This window comes from Periophthalmus magnuspinnatus, chromosome 23 (assembly GCF_009829125.3).
Source record: "Periophthalmus magnuspinnatus isolate fPerMag1 chromosome 23, fPerMag1.2.pri, whole genome shotgun sequence".
In the NCBI taxonomy this organism is placed as follows: Eukaryota; Metazoa; Chordata; class Actinopteri; order Gobiiformes; family Gobiidae; genus Periophthalmus; species Periophthalmus magnuspinnatus.
The window spans coordinates 14,263,802-14,286,394 of record NC_047148.1 but is presented as its reverse complement, the minus strand read 5'-3'; the positions used below and the strand labels follow the sequence as shown (position 1 = coordinate 14,286,394).

Below are 22,593 nucleotides of genomic sequence, written 5' to 3'. Positions count from 1 at the left end.
CAGATTAATCAGAATTCAATTTTGGAAACTATTACATTTATTAGCTCCATTTGCTGTATACTATATGAATCAAAATCTACAAAACAACCAAGTCAGAGAATGTTTCAACAATATTAAAGATTAATTAGTTGCTGCATGCCTGTATCTGCAAGCAATATTCTAAAAAAAATAACCAAATATTAATAACAGTTTCAGTGACTTGCTCTGCTTACTCCAAACATTTGGATAATCTCAAAGAAAAAAGCAAAATTTTATTGAAAACACCATTGTCTTCTATTAGTGAAAAGCAGCATGCATACCCAGTTTAAATAAAACTGTTTTTAAAACGGAAATGACAGACTTGTATTTCAGGAGGAGAGAATTGTGTTTTGATTGGCTGCTTAATTTACATGAGGAGCACAACCCAGTTGCCCTTGGTTGAGTGTGTAGTTTTGATTGTGTAGTTGTGAGTGTTTGTGTGACACCAACTGTGTGATAGAGAGAGTGAGCAGCTGTTAAGAGGTGTGAAATGAACAGGCAAACGCCCACCTGCGTCACTGTCTCACTGCAGGCTCCTCACTGAGATGCTCTGTGTTTATTGACGCTTGTGGACTGGCTGCTATAGGCTGCTTGTATGCATGTGCTGGGAGTTGTGTGGAACACAACACTGTAGGGAGGAGTTATCAATAATCTTTTTAAGACGCAATTTAAATTAAAAAAATTGTCTTTTTCCTTCCTACATTGAGTAGTGAGTCTAAAATCCCATGTCTCAATATTGTTTATCAATAAATAATGGAATTATATGTATTTATTTACTTTTGTTTATTTGATACACAGATAAGGACAGATACAACAAACAGATTAACATGTAGTAATCTGATGAAGGTATCACAGCGTTTACAGCCAAGGAAAACTAACTGGTCTGAGCTGCTCTCAGCAGTTAAAATAATAGAGCACAAAAGAATCAAACCCTTTCTCTGTTCTGACCAACCTGCAGCGTCCACGTGTGTGACCATTTATCCACTCTGTCTACTTCAAATCAATTCCAGGCTAAAGCGAGTGTGGGCATCTGGGACTGCTCACCACTCACACTGGCAGGTCTTCGATGAAAGCGCAAAATCAAATATCTGCACTTGTTTAAAAAAAGAGAGGTTATCTAAGGTGCTGAGAAGCATTCCTGGCATCCTGGCATCAACGGTACCATGTGTTGGATTTGGATTTCAGAAAGGCGAAACAGCCGTGCCGCAGGTGAAATTGTTTCTTTGATTTTTATAGAGGATGACATAAAACGATGATGGTGGGTGAAGAAAGGTTTTATCGTAATAGTTTTGAACCAGTAGAGATGCAGACACATCTTTAACATATGAGTGGACAGTCAAGCAATAGTTATATGTACATATACATACATATATATATATAGTTGTATATACGTTTGGTTTTCAAACAATAAAGCATTTACACTTCCTACCTATCCCCTAACCATACCTACCACATGCATAATTGAATGTATTTTTATTATATTTAAATTATATGTCTGAATGCGATATAGCCTATACTTAACATCAACATGAAAAATAGACAGTCTCAACAACCTGCTGAAGAAAGTGTAATGTAGCATTGTGCCACTCTGAACTTGATTTTCAAACTCAAACTGGAGCTGGTGAAGTCCTGACACAGCTGTTTGATGTTGCTCTGTGTTCGTCACCTTCTCACTCTGGTGCTTTGTAGTGTTTATCAGAAGATTACTGCTCACAGCAGCACCCACACCTCCATCCTTTCTTGTCTATGCTCTCTTCACTCCTAATGAGGCGCACTAATTATGCAGCACTCTGGACCAAATGAGAAAGACTTATTTACAAAGACAGCATGGTGGACTGGACTGCCTGCTGTACTTTATATGTCTATAGAGTAAAAAAAAAAAAAAAAAAACATAAATGAAATGAAAGTAGAACATGTGACAATAGTACCAGTGAACAGGTTTGTACATGCAACAACGGTCAGACCTGGAAATGTTTGAATGAGGTTTTACATTATAGCTGCACTAGAATAGAACTTTAGCAGGGCATATTGTTATTAACTTTCTATAAATGACTTTTAAGAAATAAAAAATAATTTTGAGAACTAGACCTTCACACTAGAGGATATATTACTTTCAGTCGGCTATCACATTTTTAACCCTGTGTGCTTACTGAGTTACTGGTACTGAGCAATGCACGGTGCACTGTCGGTAGAAATGCAGCAGCAACCTTTTACACTCAATGAAGATAATAGAAAGATTAATGATGGAAACACACTCCTTCTCAGCTACATGGCTTCATTATATGCCTTCAATTGTGTGCTGATGCTACAGTGGGTCCTGTCTAGGGTCTGTTTTTGTCTGTGCTCACGTGTGTACATGTAGTTTGTATGTGCGTCCATGGCACTCTAGTTTCCACCTTGAGGATTAAGAAAGCATCCACCCATCCCTCCATCTCCTCCATCTATCGATAATTTTCAACAAGAAACAGCCACTACACACTACACAGTGCTTTACCTTGTCATATTTGGCTACTATCTCGGCCCGCTCCTGGTCCAGTTTCACTGCTGCATCCTGCTCAGTGTCAGACGCTGTAAAGAGAGAAAAAAAGACAGGTATGTATCACATGGGACCAGAAGTAAATTTTTTAACAATACAAACTCTTTCCCAAGCAATAGACATCACCACTTTTTGGGTGGAAAAATGGGCAGGGCCAGCAGGTGTGTGCATAACAAATGTGAATAGAGTTTGTTGTCACTCTTCGTTGTGATAACATTAGTACCAAACAAAGCTGTAGCCATAGTTGAAAAAAATTAATTGTTTCTTTTGGTTGAATAATGGTCATATACAGTCGAGTCTTGTACACAGTGATGCTCATTTACCTCTGCCCAAAACTGACAATGAGGGGCCAACCAATGAGGAGTCTCTTTTGTCAGACAGATGCTGCTCATCACACAATCACAGAGAAGGGTTTTAGCATCTTCTGCTTAACTCACAATCCTTGTCCTAATAACTCTAAACAGCACAAATAATAGGTTAATGATACATTATTAGTTCCTCTCCTATTGTCTTCTGCAAAAATGTCACATACACACTTCCGTATTCAGCAATGACAGACTGGCCACAAACTGTGATACAAAAGTGATTGTATAAATTGTGTAAATCATCTTCAGACCCCCCCTAGCTGTTATGTAATCACTTTATTTGGCTGGTATTCTAGTCAGGATTGCATTTCCCCGTTTATTTTGCAGCTTCCTCCATGGGTCGCTAGGGTCCGACAGGGGGCAAAGCTCCACTGGAATTCTTAACCGTCCCAAACAAACAGTCTCTTATTGAGCAGGCTGGCATTTTTATGACAGGAGGGTGTGTGTCAGGGAAAGGCATGTGGCTGTGGGCAAAGGAGCAAACGGGGAATTCTCTAGAGAAAAAACACTCTGGACTCTTTCTGGGAAGTCACCCTGGGGGATCCTCATCTAGTTCACACAGTAAAAGCTAGAGGAACAGTGGAAGCAGGAATCAAAGCTTTTCATTAAACTTAAGCACCAGTCTAATGCTAAAGTCTTCGCTCACTATTAGTGTACCATTGCTGCTAGACTTCAAATAAATGCAATTATATCTTTTTATGCCCCACAGCTCATACTGGTGTCCAGGAGAGCTACAAGTTAAATAAACTTGCTATTAGATCCATGTAGTACATTTTACTGGTAAACGTCCACCTGTGCTTGATCTCCCAGTGGAGATGTCCAGTGCCATCTCTGTCCTGCTGTGCTTAAAATGTCTCTGCTGTCATCATCTTTAACATATCTTTCTCTCACCCACACATGCGTCATTAAGAGTACTCTTTTAACTCCTATGGGAATTCACTGTATTGTAAGTTATTGACGAAATGTACTTCACTTCCTAAACTGATAATGATATGAGAAGACGTTCATAAGGTGAGAAGAGTGACAATAATGCATATAACTGGGCTCAAACTAGAATGAAGGGGTTGAGTCTCATATCAATTGTACACCACTTTTATTGTTTAATATGTTCCCTAAGTGATACTGCCATGTAAGTTTGAGAGTTCTACCTTTAACATTATACAGTACAACCAGTATATTGTGTTACGATGTGTTTTCCCAAAATGATTCACCACACAGTGTAGTGTGACATTGAGCACATTGTTGTAATCTCAACTCTTACACAGCACCCTTTCACTCTTTTAAACTTGCCAAAAAGTTTCCGTCACAGGCAATTGGATCAGGAAACTGGTTGCAAATATTTAATAATTGTTCAACATTCATTCAATGTGAACAATGTGAAGCTTGATTTTGTTCTGAATGTTAGATGACCAATGATCTCCTCAGATTCTCATGTGGCACTGAAATTAACAAACCTGATTGTTTGGCTTTGTGCGAGTTTAGCCTAAGATGCAGTGAAGGGGATGGTGCCCAGCCTGAGAGCTCTCCTGTATAGAATATAATGAGAGAACAGGTCTGGATCCCAGGCTCAATTAATTTAACTGGGCAAAATGCTGTTCCAACTCTAAATGCATTAATTTTAGTTTTTCAGTCTTGCACATTTTATATTTTGTTACAGCATTAATATATGGTCTATTTAAGAAAATATTTATCTTATATATGTCTAGAATATTTTGTCTACATTTGCTGACACGCAGCTCCACAGCCAATGTCATTGGAAGTCCATGTGCTGGGTGAAGTGCTGCCATGTCCAACCATGTCCATGTCCATAACTTTTGGATGCTCGCCTTTCACCTACAGTTCAAATACTAACCCTAGTCCTCCCATTTCCAGGGGCTTGTATTTTTGGATGACTTCTGTGTGTGTTTTTCCTTTCCATAGAAAATCTTTCACCAGTTCATCAAACTGCTTAAAAAGTATCCTAGGGAAAGTAATTGGAAGCATCATTAATAAATAATTCATTTTCAGAATGATGCTCATGTTAACGGCATTTATTTTCCCCCATAGACTTAGCTGTGGTGGTTTCCATTTTTGTAATAATTGCCTAATTTTCTACATGACTTTTTTCTGCATAATTGAAGTTGAAATTGAAGACCATTTTTGATGGGGCTATAAGCAAAGCTTCAGATTTCTGTCATTTCACTTTGTATTCTGAGATTCTGGAGAACTTATGCTTATATATTTATCTTATGATATGTATTTATCTTAATTTTATTTATTATTAGTTTTGTGTGAGATTATAATAATTATATATGCATATATAATTATATATACAAATGTATACATGTTATGTATACATATATACATACACACAATTATATAGATACATATACATACATACAGAAACACACATATAAATATATAATATGTATGTGTGTGTGTGTGTGGGGGGGGTGGGTGTGTGTGTATTTATATCTGTATATATCTTTTTAATAGGTCTATATATGTATAAACCTGTGCATGTGCGCGTGTATATATATTTGTTTTTTTGTTTTGTTTAGGTGGGAGCTTGGGTGGGGGAAAAGGGTGGTAAGGAATTTAACTGTATGAGGCGAGCACTCTGTACCTTATCCTCTGTTTAAGAAAATGTAACGAAAAAAAGAACAATGACAATGAACTCCACTCTGCCTATAATCACAGCCTCGTGGTCCATGTGCTTTCCTAAAGCCCTCTTTAGCCTACAGTAATGAGCCCTCTTTGTTCCTTATGTTAAGAGCTTGTCACGCCTCTCTGCCTCTGTCCACACACACTTAATGCATCTCCTGCTTTAGTGCATTGTGAAAACAAGAGAGATCATAATAACACAAAATGATAAGGGACAACTCATTTCCTGTCCTTCGTCATCAGTTCACGTGGGTTCAGCTCAAATGATACAATGTTATGACGTGTGCTAACCTGTGTACACTTACTACACCAACATGACAGACAAGAAACTACTTTCAAAGCACATATCACCATCAAGGGCAATACAATATGACAGAAATGGTCAATTCAACACTTAAACCATATACCCATCTACACGGACATGGCTATTTGTCCTTTAACTCACCTCAGGAGAACTTAGAATATTTGCTGTAGACCACTGGAACAAAAACATAATATACAGTATAACATAACGTACACAAAACGTAATCTTGATCCCACATATCAGGAAAAGCATTTTGCAAAAGGACCAGGCCACAACCATTACCAAAACACAATGCTTTTGAATGGAAAATAAAAGATTAAATACTCAAATGCTTAGTGTGAAATGTAATATCATGGTGTCAAAAGTGTCCTCACAGTGACGTAAACTTTAACTGCACATACTGTCACCCATTTAACAACTGATGAGGTAACCACACGCGTACACTAACCCATTATTACTACTGTGCTACACAATCCTCTGTCTCTGCCGTCTCTGTACTCCACAACTGGTGTCAAAAACAGCACTGTCTCTAGAAATGCCTCCACAAATATGTCTCCACAAAGACAATACAGTTTAAAATGTGTAAAATTTAACTATACAACAGAAAAAAACAACTGTTATTCTTACAATAAACTGTGGTACTGCAAAACTGCTAAATTGTTGTAACCATAAATCAAGAGCATGTTTTGAATTAAGCCTACCCTTTCTTAAGAAATCCTGGGGATCCTCCAGCCGATTCAGAGTCCGCATCAGTCACAGTACAGTACTCCAACAAGTGTACCCAGGCTAGCTCATTTTGTCAGAGTAGGGAACTACATGCAGAGGGAAGTAACAGTAGAAAGTGAGCCTACAATGAAGTGGCTGTTACAGCAACTACAGACACACCAGAAATGGTACTTCAAGAGTAAGTCAGTCCCACTCTCAACATTCCCCACCCAAACACAACAACAGCACAACAGGCTGCTTTCAACTCCCAGACAGAGTACATCACTGTTTTGGGATGGCTCACAGATATTTCGGGAAAATCCTTTCATCACATCACCAAAATAAAATGTGACCAAAATGATTTGAAATGTTGAACAACCCTATCAAAAATGACAGAAGTGAAAAAGAGACAGATAAATAGATAGTAATATACATCTATAATTTGTTTTCTTTAAAGGTAATAAGAAGGGTAATTTCCAAAACAGTCACTAAAAATAAATAAATACAAAATCTGGTCATGTAGTGAAATGTTAAGTGTAAACATTTTTTTGTGCTGTGACTTTTTGGTTTTCAGGTATATTTCAAAAAGCATTTAACTTTACAACAATAAACCAAGCAGACTCTGGAGGCAGAGGACTGGGGTGGGCCAGTGATGACAGCCAGATGATAAACCGTTTCTATTAAAACTTCATTTTGAAATGAATGTGATGTGCCATGAGGAGTGCTGCTGTGGCGCTCAGCAGTGATAAATGGGTGAGAACACAGGGCTGGGAAGAGCAACAGGCAGACTGACGACAATAGGAAAAAGCTGTCCATCTCAGGTCCATCAGCAGTCAGGAAGTGAGCAGATAACACTTCTGAAGCCCTGAGCAAACTCTTTAAACACATGTTCATTTGTGGGAACTTAGATGGTAAAAGACTGGAAGGTACATCACAGTTAAGTGTACAAATCTACTTAGAGAACTATACCATACACCTACTACCACTGAATCATAATTAATAATGATTAATAATTAATTGCTTTACACTTGTTTGTACCCTGTAATGCTTCAAACACATATCAAAACATATTGTGCAGTGACATTTTTACTCATGATACTATTATTGCTCAAATCTAATAACTTTGATTTCAATCATGACCAAACAATTGTTATTGGAATCATAACTGATCATGATTGAGTCCCACTCTGAAATTCAGAATAGGATATTGCTTTTTGGAAAACAAAAATCCCATATTTGTTCAGCATCATGTTTTATAGCAGCTTGCACCATCACAAAGTGAAAGAAAAGAGAAAGGCTTCAACAGTCACTTCATTATAGCACCACTGGAAGTCGAGCCTTTTCAGATAACTTTTGTTCTCAAATGAAGTCTGCTGTTTTGTGTGGAGGACAGCACAGCTTTGCCCTTTATTGAGGACAGGGAAGCAATTAGTCCAGTGTCTGCACTGGGGAAGTCATGGGGTCTCAGTCTGTCACCCACTGTGTCTGGACCATGGCCCCTCAAGCCCTCACCTGCAGCCTGCAGTGTGCACACACATCGGACGCAGATGGCACACTTTCTTGATTAACTAGCCCCTGTTTAAGCTTTTGGTGCAGTATTTGAATATCTGAGTGTACCTTCCTGGCTAAGAAAGAGCAAGAATCATGCTGCTGAATAATGCAGTGAGACAGTGAGCTGCCGATGGTGCTGACCAGGGAAGCGCAGCAGTTTGGCACCAGGCTGCTCTTGCTATGGGCTCGTTATAAATCCTAAATGTTCTGCTTCACTAACTCACCAATGCTGCAGAGAGACTCTCGCAGTGCTTCTTTCTATAAGCAAACCACTAGAACTACTGTTAATAGCACTGTAACTGACACTGTCTATAAGCAAGCCGCTAGAACTACTGTTAATGGCACCGTAAACAAACTATGCTGCTAAATTATCTTGAGTGATACTGCTATTGTTGAACATTGCACTGCACTTTATTATACGAGCTCAGGTGGGGTCTGTATAATGTCTTTGCTCCTTTACCAAAGCTTTCAGATGGAGACTGCTGTTTGTTTGTTTGTTTTTTTGATGAGGAGAAAGACAAATAAACAACACACAAACACACACCCATTTCCACCCATTTTGATCCAGAAAGACAACAAGACATTTGGATAGTTCAACTCAAATCTTGAGAGCTAAGAAGTTATGTGGATATTATTCACTTTTTTCATGTCAAAATCACAATACAAATAGCTCAAATCATTAGTTGAGAATTTATACCCACAGTCCTCATCTGGATGAAAAGCTAGGTTTGAGTCCTTAACACAACGTAATGTGAACTTAATGTACTAGATCCAGTCCTGCATTTCCAAGACAAATCTATTTAACTCTGGCTACCTTCAAATTAGGTTGCATTGATCTAGTATCAGCGACAAGCCAAGGTGAGTTCTTAAATAGAACTGATGGACAAAAATAAAGACAGAAACAAAAAGTGTGAATCAGTCCAATCAGTGGACAAAGCACTTCAGATCTCTCCATCTTACCATTTAACTACTACAGCATTTGCAGCTCATTAGACTCTTGTAGACTCTACCAAGTACATCCATTCCTCAACAATGAAACAATGACACTAAAACATTGACATTCTATAATACTGTGTCCAACATACCACATAAAAATTGATCTAGACATGAGGAATATGTAGTTTATGGATCATTTTAGGAGAATTTTAACACAAGTAATTCCTGAATAATGTCACCGTGCAATGTGAATCCATGTTTAAACTGCAGCGAATCCCATTTCTCTGACGGTCTCTTTATTTAGCAGCTACATTAGCCTACATTGATTGGTGCCATCATTAGAAGTGACCTTGTCCAGTACTTCAAGTGTTTTGTCTATTATTTAGAAAAAAAAATCTATAGATGTATCTTGAATGTGCATAGGACATTGTAGTGTACTGTCTCTGATGGATGAATTAAAAAAATCTCATCAAAAAGGTCAGATTATGTTTGCAATGGTAATGTACTAAACTTTCAACTCCTGTAGTAAAATTCCTTTGGATAACTTTAATGTTTTTAATGCCTTTTAATAAGATGGACAGTAAGAGTGACAAAAAAGAAGCTAACTGAACTGAATGGCTCCTTCACAATAAAAGTGCATTTGTTGCCTTAGTGAACAAGGTATCGCATACAGGCTCAGCCAATCAGAACACAGAACACACAGGGGTCACATAGTGTTCCATTACCCAGGGCACCATGCTTCATTATTCATGGCACACTCTTGAAACACAGCTGCAGGAAATGCACACACACAGATACCAGGGCTAAAACAACAATGGCTAATGGTCCGTTCTGACGGTACAAACAAGAGAAGGTATTTTCTGCACAATCTAAGAAGCAATGCTCCAGTGCCTGCGTTATTAATGACAAAACCTGACGCAAATTTCAAGCTGTAACACAGATGGCAGTCAAAAGCAATTTAAAAAAAGCAAATAAACCAAATAGTCTATTGAATTGAGTTACTTATACAGTTACTTTCAATACATACCCAAAGGGGCACTATGCAACTTTTCTGGAGAACACCACCTGCTTGTTACTGCTGTGCCAATATGTATCTATCTCCATGAGACAAGCAGGCAACACCACCAGGTCAAGTTACAAGTCAGATCTGTGGTGAAGCAACCTCGCTCACAATAAGAATTCATGTATTTCAACATATTTTCAAGCTGCAAAACACCTGCAACTGAAGAAATGCTAAATCACATACCCCCCCACAAGAAAAGTTACACAGTGCACCTTTAAATCAAACAAAGTGATGGGAGTGAAAATGCACACACCTCCAAACCTGGCTGCAGCTCTGCGTCTGGATGGTGACACCAGCTCTCTGACGATCTGAAGGACCTGCATCCTCACTTAGGTGGCCGAAGACAGTGCCAGGGGCAGCAGGGGGCAGGGGTACCTCACTCCTGCCCTTCTCCACCCAGTAACCACCCTTCGCCCTGGTACTTTCACCAAAATCATCATCATATCAGCATCAAGTCGCTAGGGATGTGAAAGTATCTCCACAAAATCTCCACCGCAAATCCGAAAGGCTGCCTGGTCCAAAACGACACTCTCATTCTTGAAAACCTTTTCGCCCCGTGTCTCACTCCAGCTATTCCAGATTGCATTCTTTTAAATAGTTGCAAACTTTACATCCTTTTTTTTTTGTGGTAGTTTAGTTTACTGGTGGGAATGGTGATGTGGCAATTTGGAGGAAGCACAAAGAAGAATACATTGTTAAAGACTTCCAATCGCAGTACATCTCAACTTATCTGAAGCTGCTCAAAGTGGTCCGAAAGAGTCCCTCCCTTTGTGAACTGCGTGTGATGCGAGTATTGTGCCGTTCAGCTGGAGTCTTTATCTGTTCTCCCTCCGATCTTCCTCCTCTCCTCCATTCATCTGTGTTATTGTCAGCAGCCCTCGGTCTCCACGTCCACAGCCCTCCTCGCTCCCCTCGCGCTCCCCTCATCACATTCTCTAAATTCAAATTAATAAGCTCTTGCATTCACAGCATCTTCTCTTTCTCTCCTCTGGTTCTTCCTCGGCTCTCGCTCGCCCCTCTCACTTCGGTCTGGTCACTGTGCTCTCCCAGGCAGTTCCTTGTTGACATTTGAATGTAAAGGACTAAACGAAAGCCGCAAGCAGCGACACCGCCCTCTTATCCTTCAAATGCTGTCAGTCATTGTCACTCCCGCTACATCTTTGGTAATGCAATAAAGAGCCGAAGAGAAGGGAGGCTTCGCGGACTAATAATGTCCAATTGAATTATAAATCACAATCTAATTGTATACGAGTCAGACAGCACCAAATAAGGATAACACAACTTCCTGGCACTGGGATTATCACTATCATTTACAGGATAAAGTTTTAGGTTTTTTTTACTAGAATGTTGCCCGCTTGTTTTAACCAGGGGGGAAGAGGGACAGTATAATGTAATTAATGCTAAACAATAGGTTTAAATGTGACATAGATAAGTGTATATTTCAACAGCTAATTATTAACTTATACTTGCTGCTAACACACGTAAAATTGTGAAGAACTTCCATACACTATGACTTATGTTTACATATCCAGAAACAAGTAAGTCAAAAGTCACTTTTAAACAGCCTTAGGTATATCAATTATATTCTAAAGATCTGAGGCCATATTGCCCTATGCAGCATTATGGTTTGCAAAAGCCAAAGGTGAAGCACCCAAACAAAACAAACATGGCGGCGCAGGCTGAAATACAGACACTTTTTTTTTTTTTTTTTTTGAAAAACATGCAGAGGGTAAGTGCTGCTGGGCACTTCGACAAACCACATTTAAATATTCGTCATGACGTTCCCACCTTTCCACGACCACTTACAAGACCCATTCTAAACTGATGAATGTGTGGAACTCAATTCAGAGTGCCACACATATCAATGTGGAGTGATCCAGGTTAGCTGTGCCTTAATGATTTCTACTCTGTAATGCTAAAGGGCAAATCTCCCTCCACCTCCATGTTCACAGCCCTGACCTTGAAGATCTCAGACCGTCCGGACACCTTCAGGACACATAAGCACATCTAAAATGTCAGGTTTGAAGACTGCCGTGTTCATCGACTTAGACCCTAAGGTCTGCACTCAAGGACAGCAGGCGCTTTGATTAACTGTACTACAGCCCTTATTCACGTTTTATACAAATGATTCCCATATAAAACACTGTAATAAAACAAGTCACAAACGCTCAAACTACATGTTTTTACGCATGGTCTCTCTCAAAATGCTGCACTGTTTTTACATGCCCCTATCATGTAAGGGTTAGGATTTAGTAATGTGCTAAATGGTGAGACTCCCAATAAATGCATATAAAACAGCTTAGTACGGCTGTAGCCATGCACTGTGAAAACACAGTGAAAATACACCTGTTCCACATGTTCACTGATGGATTTCAACCTCATTTCTTTCTCTAGTAATAGATTTTGTTTAAGTACCTTGGAGGCTGATACTGTGTGTAATGGGTCTGATATGCAAAAACACTGCTAAAAGGTAATGTAATTGGGGTCAATTTCACTTTTTGCTCTAAACAGGTATAGGTGATGTATAGTTGGGAATATAAATTAGTAAATTAGTATGCAGCGTCTTACTGGCAGAAACTGGATGATTTTGATTAGAGACGGAGTAAGTTAAGTTGCACTTTCAATCATAACATAGCTTTCAAACTCTAACTCTTTTAGACTAGAGAAACTAGACTTCTGAAAGTGGATGAGTCTGTTGATTTCCATTGTGTCCATGATCTGCTGCTGTTTGGGTCAGTATTGGCTGGAAGAGCAAAAACGACACATCATAGAGACATAAGCCCGCAGAGAGCGCACTCCTTGGATGTCCTAATGGCTGTATTGTGTTGGAGAGATGATTGAATTAGCCTAGTGCTGATTGCTTGGCACATTGATTAACGCTCCCTGTTGTGCTCCAGTGCATTCTGGTGTTCATGGGTCCTGCTGCTGAATCCCAATGAGACATGTAGACGTACAGAGGCACTTCATACTGGGCCTATGACAGCTTGTAATACACTCCATCACCCCTCTGGTGCATGCAGAGCTCACTGGTGAGATGTGAGTTTTTAATTTAGTGTATGTGGTGTCCGTGTGAATAATGAACCACGTTGAGACTCAAACTGCCCATCTCTCCGAGGAAAACAGAAGTGAGGAGTTAGCGTTTTCATAGTCAGCCTTATTAAAACTAAACGGACATTTCCTGTTCATTCCAAATTGGCATTTCCTGTTTATTTTGCTATGAAGTCTTGCTGTGTTTTCCAATATCAAAGCAGGAATCAAGTCACTCAGGTTTCTGGTTTGAGTTTATTCAAACCACAAGAGTATAGTGCAAATACTGTAGCCCTCAGTTATTGTAACAAATCAAATGTAACATTTTACATGCCACCAAGGACACAGATTAGAACACCCTCAGACTTCACCTCTCCCAGGACCTCTGGAGGGAGGAGCCAATATGTGGCACACTGCACAAAGGTGGAACATGAGTACAGCAAAAGGTCGGACAGGGTAAAAAATTAATAAAATAAAATGTACATGTCACTGTAAGAGAGACACACATGTTACAGTCCTGACAGACAAAAAGCCTGCTGGACTATATACACAGCCTGCAGAGTACTGGAAGTCTTTACACTGCTTCACAAATTCTCCCACACAAACACATACCGGTAGATTGGCCACACAGTCTATCAGATCTATCCTGCGTGACATTGGTCGATAAGGCAAGTGCCGTTCATCATGGCTGACAGGCTCGCAGACGTTTGTCACAGGAACAGTCCAGGCCCCTCCACCCTCTGACCCTGGATCAGAGAGAGAGAGTCTGGACACTTGTTTACCACAGCATCCATCACCAGCACAAGAAACCAGGGCTTATCAGAGAGCCCAGTCAGCTCCTGCATAACAGCCTCACTCTGCTGGGGTCCAGACCAGGGAGGGGGCTAGACACAGAATGACATGTAGCGTTTACACTGAATGTAAAATATAAACAATCAAATAGTGATAGTCTATAATTAAGTTTTTATGAGGTTATCATAAGTATAACATTTACCATTCACCCCACAAGAAGTGTAAATTTCACAATAAAAGTGATTTGCCAAATCTACCTATTTACTATAATAATCCTGAAAAAAGTTACTTCTTTAAATGTTGTTTCACTAGTTGTGAGACATCAAGATTTCTTGTTCAAGTCCTAACACCAGTAGTTGCACGGGCATTTTTGAAAGAAAAGGTAAAGTCAGGATATTAAAAAAGCTGATAAATTCCTGTACAGCTGGAGAAAAGCCAAACATCCACACCCACCCAACAGGATGAGGTCACATTAAAGATTCACTGTTCTCCAGGAAGTGGCTGTTCACATTTCATTAGAGGTTTCTGCTTAAATTTACAACTGTGTGAACTGTAATCAACACAACACACCGCATTCTTCACTCATGGTAAAGACAACAATGAAATGAAAAGGTCTCTTATAGGAAAGCAGCCTGCCTCTCCCTCTTGCTCTCCCCCTTTCTCTGTACAGGTAAAGCGTTGAGCTATGCCCGCCTCAGCCCAGTGTGAGTGTGTGTGTATGTGTGTGCGTGTTAGTTCATGCTACAGTTCCATGCTGATGCCCCCAGGACAAGGTCTGTGGCTCCATTTCCTCCTGCTGCCCTTCCCTTTAACACACAGATGTAATCATATTCCAACAAGCCTTCCTTCCTGTAAAGCTCCCGCCCCCCGCTGCCCCTCCACACCCACAGCTATAATTCAAAACATGCAAACGCACCGTTGTAGTGTCTCTACACACACCAGCACACAGCATCACTCACCACAATGAACACTGAACGGAGACCAGGAAACAGAGCCACAGCTCACCTTATTCACCTACATTTAGAATCAGTTCAGAATGATATGCTTTTCATTTTTTCCAGCAGCTCAATACAATTTTGTGGTCATTCATGTGATTTCATTTGTGTGTAATATTATATGTTGCATACTTTTTTGAACCTTGTCATGTTTTTTTATTTTTATTTTGTAGACTCTCCCTTCAAAGTCTCAACTCCAAACCGCTTGCTTTTATTGACAGAGGACTGGCTCTGGACTTCAGCCCACTCCAGACCCCGCGAGGATGTGGAGCAGCCCGCGAGACCCCAACCCACATTTAAATGCGGCAAATATGATTCATTTTCACTAAGTGTTTTACTGAAATTGTTCACGTTGAGTCTCGATGAATAATATCTGGTATAATATCTTGTGAGCTCCACTTTCGCAAAGTGGCATATATATAGACCCCTTCCTTTGCATACAGTCCTCAGTCAGGGTTGCGCACTTTACCAAACCAAATCTTTCATCAAGCAAGCATGCTGGGAGCAAATTCTATTTATATTTGTTTCTGATGTATTTAAAATGCATTTAAATCAAACATACAAACCATTCAAGTAATAAATGCATATTTTAGGTTTTTATTTTCAATCAAATTTTATAAAGAAGCAATATATTTACTCCTGCTACAACCAATAAAATGTGTCAGTTTGATCATGTGACTTTGGATTTCACAGCATGGTGTTTACTAGCAGAGTGTTTGAGATATTTCAGAAAGATACAGCAACATATTAGATTTAATCAACTGCTTACAGAAGAGCAACCTGTTGTGGATTTACTTGTTGTTTACAACTTCTTGTGGAGTACCATACTGCGCTAAAGAGGGAGGCTGGCGACTGTCTACTGGCAGATTTTTTATGGACCCGGTTTTCCAATGTGGAAATGTTTTGGCTCTCAAAAAAATTTAATTGAGACCCCTGCTCTAGACCTTTTAATTGAAAACACAAGCTCATAATTAATGACTACAAATGATTAAATTTTGATTTGATCAAAATCTGATCAATTGCACAGCCCTGACTGCAGATAACTTTTTCACATGAATACATTATAACATGGTTAAAAGCTTATAATAGTATTTTTTGCATTATATGGGACCTTTAAATGGAAAACTGACTGCACTGAGGCCAGAGCAGCAGGTGGATACAATCAGCATGATACAACAACAATGTATCCCTCCCTTTTACTTGAAACTCTTTACTTTGAACATGATCAACTAGTGGCAGTTAGAACATTCTCCAATATCCATATGAAAATACAGGAAAACAATGGTATTTGGGGTATGCAATATCTCCTATCCTTTGGTTTGACAATGAACATAACCATTTCAATTCACAATATTAGCAAGAGAGATGATATTGCTTTTAATGTTTTGTCTATTTTGTTTGCGCTATGACAGTAAATTACAAGGCATACAGAGCCAAGCCGGCTGGAGTAACAGGAACACAGAGTAGTGTTTGGGGAATTTGATGAGTGTTTTGTGCCTGCAGTGAAAAACAGTGATAATCATGCCTTGGCAGTGTGATACTAAAAGGTCTCTTCAACAGGAGCCAAGCAGATCCAATAAAGATCTGGTACAGATAGTGAAATAACATCAGCAGGAGAGGTACAATCCGACTTATCTCAATCCCAAATCTATTCAAATTCAAATTCACAGCATGTTTGAGGATGGCAATGTATCAGGTAAATGAAGCAAGGAGAGTGGTCGGACCTGTTTGCCAACAACACAGAAACTGGGATACTTCTGAACAAACATACCGATCTTTGTAGTAGTCATTCTGTCAACAGAAGACAGCCTTGTGACCACTCAATTATTTCACACCAAAACAAGTGCCGTCTTCACTCTAGAGGTGTCATCATCACAGCAATTATAAGAAAAACAAATAATGCTCGAATTGCAAAATTCTTTGCCATTTGCTCAAGTTTGAGTTCGCTTTAATGTTAGTCTCAGCACAATGATCACATTCAGGAACAGTAAAGCCTTACTTTCTGCTCAGCATAGGAAAGTCTGAGGATGTTTACACCTGGAAGCTGTTCAACTTCAACAGTGTGTGACTGTGCCTGTGTGAGAGCTGAGTCTGGATCAGCTGAGGTAAACACAGAGGACAGTGCAGAGTCCAGCACAGCAGGCACCAGGTATCATTATCAGCAACACCACACCCTGAAGGCTGGCTGACAGCCGTTTCCCCTCACACACACAGCTCCATATGTCAGGGACAGGACCACTGGTTTGACCAGCGCCAACCAACAGTCATCATCCAGATGACTCAGACATCGTGGACTCAGCAGACTTTTAGGACAGAGGTGGAGAAAATAAAGCATGGTGTCTTGTTTTACAAGCATTAGACCAATAATGCATTATTTAAGCTTTTCAATGTAGACTCCGAAGCCCTGGTATTTTCACTGTTATAATTGAAAAAAAAATAATGAAATGACAAAGCTGCTGCAAGGACTACAATGTGCAGACATACGGTGGCCCTATTAAAAGGTTATAATAAATAATGAAAATATAAAATATAAGCTCAGTTAAAAGAACCACAATCTACACAAGTGTTCCTGCTCTAAACACATTTAGGGCAGTCTTCATCACTCACTAGGATTGTGCATGAACCATGTACACACACACACATTGGTTAAACATACACAGGTGGCCACACACAAAGGAAAAAGCAGGGTTAAACCTCTCAGCACAGGCTTGGGCCAGAGCGCACTTAATCCAATCACCTTCCAGTAAAGGCCTCACATGTGCTGGGTTGCCCCGGTAACCCAGTGCAGGACTCAAGTAGTCTGCACACCAAGAGTTAACACTGCTACCCAAACAGGAGGAAAAGCTGGCTCCCATTCAGTTCTTATCAGTGAAGTGAACTAAACGAAAAGAAAACACAAAATGTCTAAGAGGTCAGAGCTGTGACACATGGCGGCCTGATATCAAAGAAATGCCAGGAAGAAGAAATCAAAGCCATTCTTTCTGGTAAAGCTTTGCCCATGGTCAGTTTTATAAATCTCTTTTTTTAAACAAAGAACTTGGATATTAGAAGCACTATAGTATACTAGAGGGTGAGCTGTATCCTTGTCATTGCCATAAGTCTACTACATAACTACAGTGCACAGCATGTCGGCATGTCACCTAAATGAGGGCCCCATGATCTTGGAGAGCGTGGGGGAAGGGCTCAGGGTCTTTTTACCCATGGGCAGTCGGAGGGGCCCACTTCCACATAGAACTAAAAGGAAGAGATATTTCCTAATTCAGTGATACAAAACAAAAACAATAAAAGGGTTGTGTATAACAACATGAATAACATTATGTTCAGCTGAAGTGACAATCAGTAGTGTTCTTCAGACAATAAATGCTCATGTTCTTGCCATCATCTGGGCCCATCCTGCTCCTGTGGCATGTATCCTACAGTACAACATGAGGCAGTATAGCGCTGTGTCCTCCTGGATGACTCATACATGGTCCACATGTGATGCAGTGCCATTACAGCCTGCTGCCACACAGTGGTACATGTGCTGGAGAGAGCCCTGCCTCCACACACATTGTGATTGATGACTGATGAGGTACGGGACATTATCGCACATGCTCGCTCTGCTGTTACATATGTTTGTATCTCTGGGAGAGGGCTACAGCGAATTGCAGACCGCTAGAATTAGAACATGCAATAGTAATGCAAAAGTGTTTGGTACTCACTCATGGTGTGATGCCAGTGGTGGGGCACCAGGTTGGGCCCAGACAGGGCAGGGCTTCTGACAGGTGAGTTTATAATCCACTGGATCTCTCCTAAAGGCACTCATGACCTAAAACACATTAAGCAACACATAAGAAGAAGACTCTATCTATAAATTCATGTTTTTATTCATCACAGAATCTACATTGTGGGTTAATAATAGAGGCTGTGTGGGTATCTATGATCCCTCTATTCTAATGGCAGAGTGGATGCATAAATAACAGTAATCTGGCCATAGTAATGAGGTGTAATTTGATCCATTTGCAGAAGCCTGAGAGAGATTTAAGAGGAAGAGCAGGAGGCTGAGGAGGAAACAGTGCAGGTGATGGTGAACTGAACCCCTCTTGTTGCTGTGAATGCCTCTGCTGCAGATGTTAAGAGATCCAATATCCTCCAGGCTCCAGGAAAAGCAGCTCAGGTCAGCAGAAAGTTGCCACGCCACAGAATGACAAATCAACATCAGTGCAGTGTTCATCTCTGGAGAGGAGAACAAGGAACCTCACTCGTAGCACACTGTTTATCATCACTTGTCTTTTGTTCATTTGAAATGAATGTTACACAAACAGTGATGCAAAATGACTATGACAAAATAAACAAGAAGATAGGATTCAAAATAATACACATGCCCTTTAAGCAGGGCTATGTTGTACTCATACACTGTATGCTGCTGTAAAATCAGCAGACAGAGAGGTGACTAAAGAGATTAAATATGGCTATAGCGTATTTAAAACTCCAGACAGGTTTGGCTTCTATGAAATGCATTACCTCTGCCCTGACATGAAGACAGTTCACACCAAAAGCACGTCAATCTAATGCAACTAACCCAACTCTGAATCAGTAATATTATCAGCTTTACAAGAAACTAGACACTAATTTGAGCATGTATTTGATATTGAGAAAAAAAAAGTTTTAGAATGGGCTTTCATCTTAATCTGAACACACATTATGAACACTTGATTACAATGAAACCATTTTGTGTTGAAAATATCATGCTATTGTATAGTGTTATCTAGTGTTTTCATTATTTTGTGGTATCAAAATCAGTATCAAACCTTTTCCATTGTATTAAAACTAGAGGGGCAATCTAAAAGCTGGCATTAAAACAGAGAGCAGTGAGCCAGTGGGGATCAGCAGCAAATAAAGAGCCACAGTAGCAGCAGCAGCTCAGACCAGAGTACAGAGGGAACACACAACCTGCCTGTGGAGAACACATCTGGGCACCAGATACTGCTACTGCTGCTGCTCTGCGCTTATAAAAGACATTACAGGCATCTGCGGGTGGATCGTATTGGGCCAAAACAGTTGTTTATGTTTACAATAGGGACTAAAAGAAACAGAGAGGACTGAATGAGATTTGAAGGCAATTATACAAACCTGTTCAAAATAATCAGTACAGTAAAAGCAGCAGTATAATTGTCATCTGTATTCTCTTTAGGACTGCAAGTAACTAGCCTAAAATGTCATAAATAACTAATAATAATAACAATAACAACAATCTAAGCTTCCTGCATTTTTAGATAAATAAAATTCGTTATTTTTCTATCTGAAGCAAAAAGATATTTAAAGGGGCATCTAAAGGGAAGAACAGAACAAGAGACGAACCTTAAACCCTGTTGCTAAGTTAGAGGCATTTAGTGACACAAAAGCTTTAGTTTGAGAAGCCACCCAACACCTTGTACCCTGGCACATAAATAGGCCATTCAAGAGGAAAAATTTGCAAAATGTGCTTTTATGACTATAGTGCCATTTAGATGTTTGTGGAGGTTTTCTCTCAGTGGGTCACGGGAGAGGAAGGACACAAGATGAACTCATTTTGGGGCTTTTGACCCCAATGACAACTGGGCTTTTCTATTTCCTTTCTGTCAAAAAGCCAAAAGCACAGAAAACTCAGGACTTTGAACACTGCAAAGTAGCTCTGCTGTCCACTTCTTGAATTTGTTTGCTATAACTTGTATCTTGTGGTGTTAGAAATTGATTGAAAAACATTTTATTTTTTTAAACGCTGATAATTACATGCCGTATTGAGGTAAATTGATTGAACCAGTTTTTGTTTCATAGGATAAGCCCAGTAATTACACAACAAGGTCTATATGTTTGCATTTTGGAATGTTCCACAGTACAATATTAAACAGGTATATCTCGCATTTATTCAATTACAGGTGTTTTCTTGAATAAAAGAAAAAATACATGCATTTTTACTGAGAACAGGTCACCTCTCCACAGATCTGACCTATACGTTGACCCGGTGGAGTCTCTATACTTTGGAACATTCAAAACAATAGGATCTCCATGGAGACAAGCAGCTTATAGTGCACATTAAGGACCTACCAAGCATCCTAATCTTGCAGCTGCAGTAAAGTCTATTATTCCTACAGTGGAGCATATGGTGGATGTTTATTATCCTGATTTGGCCCATTAGAGTCCTTTATAGATACTGCTCATTAAACTAGGCCTATAGATTTCAGTTGCATGCTGGGCGTACTTAGGACTAGTTGTTCTATTATCTTTTCATCATTGACTGATCAGGAAAGCACAACAGCCCCAAATAGAGCTGATAAAGCAAATAGTTGCAGCCTGACATTTTACTCCATTCATTACATCCGGACCGAGAGGCTGGTGCCAGAGCAGAGGGATCTGAAACCAACACGTGAGGCTAAATGAGCGTCTGCTGGGGAAAAAAAAAACAGCTTGAGCAGGCGTAATAATGTAACATATTTCTCGTGTTTTCAAACAGCAAAGCCCCTGACTACATTAAGCCGCATTATCCTGAAACGGGATAGGAAGGATTGTAAGGGAGTCTATGGTCACTACCTCAAAAATCATCCCAGCAACATCCTTGAGACCATTTCAAAGTAAAATGGCTGCAATTATTAAGCCTCTTCCATCACTCCACACTCAACACTGAACAATAATAGCCCCCCCAGCTCTACAGTTAACTTAAATACTAACATTAAATACATTGTTAAAGATTTCCTACATGCATTTCGTGCTTAATGGGTAAAAGAATAGTGGATGGGTGTAAACACTGAATGTCTTATTGCTCATCAGAAGAAATATGGATCCATGTTTACTGCACTCAAACATAAACATTAGCTGCCTTAAGATAATAAAATGAATGACATGGCATGCGAGTTAGGATCAAGAGACAGCAAAAATAGTCCTTTTCAAAGTGGATTGATTCTGCTGCAGGTGGCTGTCTGTCCCTGAGGATTTTTATGGATCCCTGGGCTTTGGTTATTTAAAAAAAAACACAGTTATTTGACTCAAGAGAATGGCAGATAGGTTTACAACAAAACGCATATCCCCATCCCCATCACTACAGTCACAGTATAAACAATTAGGCTACAGCAGGTATTTTATTTTGTAGGGGCAAACCGGAAGTTCGCATAACGTCCGCGGCTAGCTATACTGTAGTGGGTATGGCTAGGTAGGCCTCGGTGAATACAAATAAGCACAAAGTTTACAGTATCCAAACCAAGCGTACTTGTGTTGTAAGTGTAGAAGTGCTTGAATGTCTCTGTGCGTGCGTTCATCTCAGTCCATAAACACAAATCAAGAGCTTTTCATTTTACTTTGAAAGCGATCGTTAGGACCATCGTCATTGAGCCCCGCAGAAACGCTGTTTGCACTGACAGATGAAATTTCATGAGCTCGGCAAGTTCCCTGCTCCTACATTAGCGACCAGCATCGGCTCAAAACACGGGACAGATTACAGCAAACACTCACCTTGCTCTCCGCTCGACGGCTTCCTTTCGTTTACATAGCCATGGGTATTTCCCCGGCCACACAGGAGCAGAAAATGTCCATGGTCCCGTACCAGGAAGTCCAGGGCACTTGTGAAACTCTGTGGAAAAGCCGTGAGAATCCCAGGCAGGTATCAATGCGCCGCCCGCCGGCCTCATCTCAGCTCACCGACTGGT

At 40.0% G+C, this 22,593-nt stretch overlaps 1 protein-coding gene across 2 annotated transcripts in view; it reads right to left on the bottom strand.

Moving 5' to 3' along the window:
* The window catches only part of usp6nl (USP6 N-terminal like), a 30,433-nt gene extending 7,840 nt beyond the window's left edge, over positions 1–22,593 (bottom strand). Inside the window, exons 1-3 of one of the 2 annotated variants that reach the window (XM_033989694.2) lie at positions 22,400–22,593; positions 18,637–18,743; positions 2,513–2,586 (exon numbers count right to left, since the gene is read on the bottom strand). In XM_033989694.2, coding sequence (XP_033845585.1) covers positions 2,513–2,586; positions 18,637–18,640 — 78 coding nt within the window. In that variant the 5' untranslated portion in view covers positions 18,641–18,743; positions 22,400–22,593. Of the gene's footprint in view, positions 1–2,512; positions 2,587–6,567; positions 6,686–18,636; positions 18,744–22,399 lie in introns of those variants that run through there. The other variant, XM_033989693.2, reaches the window with a different exon arrangement.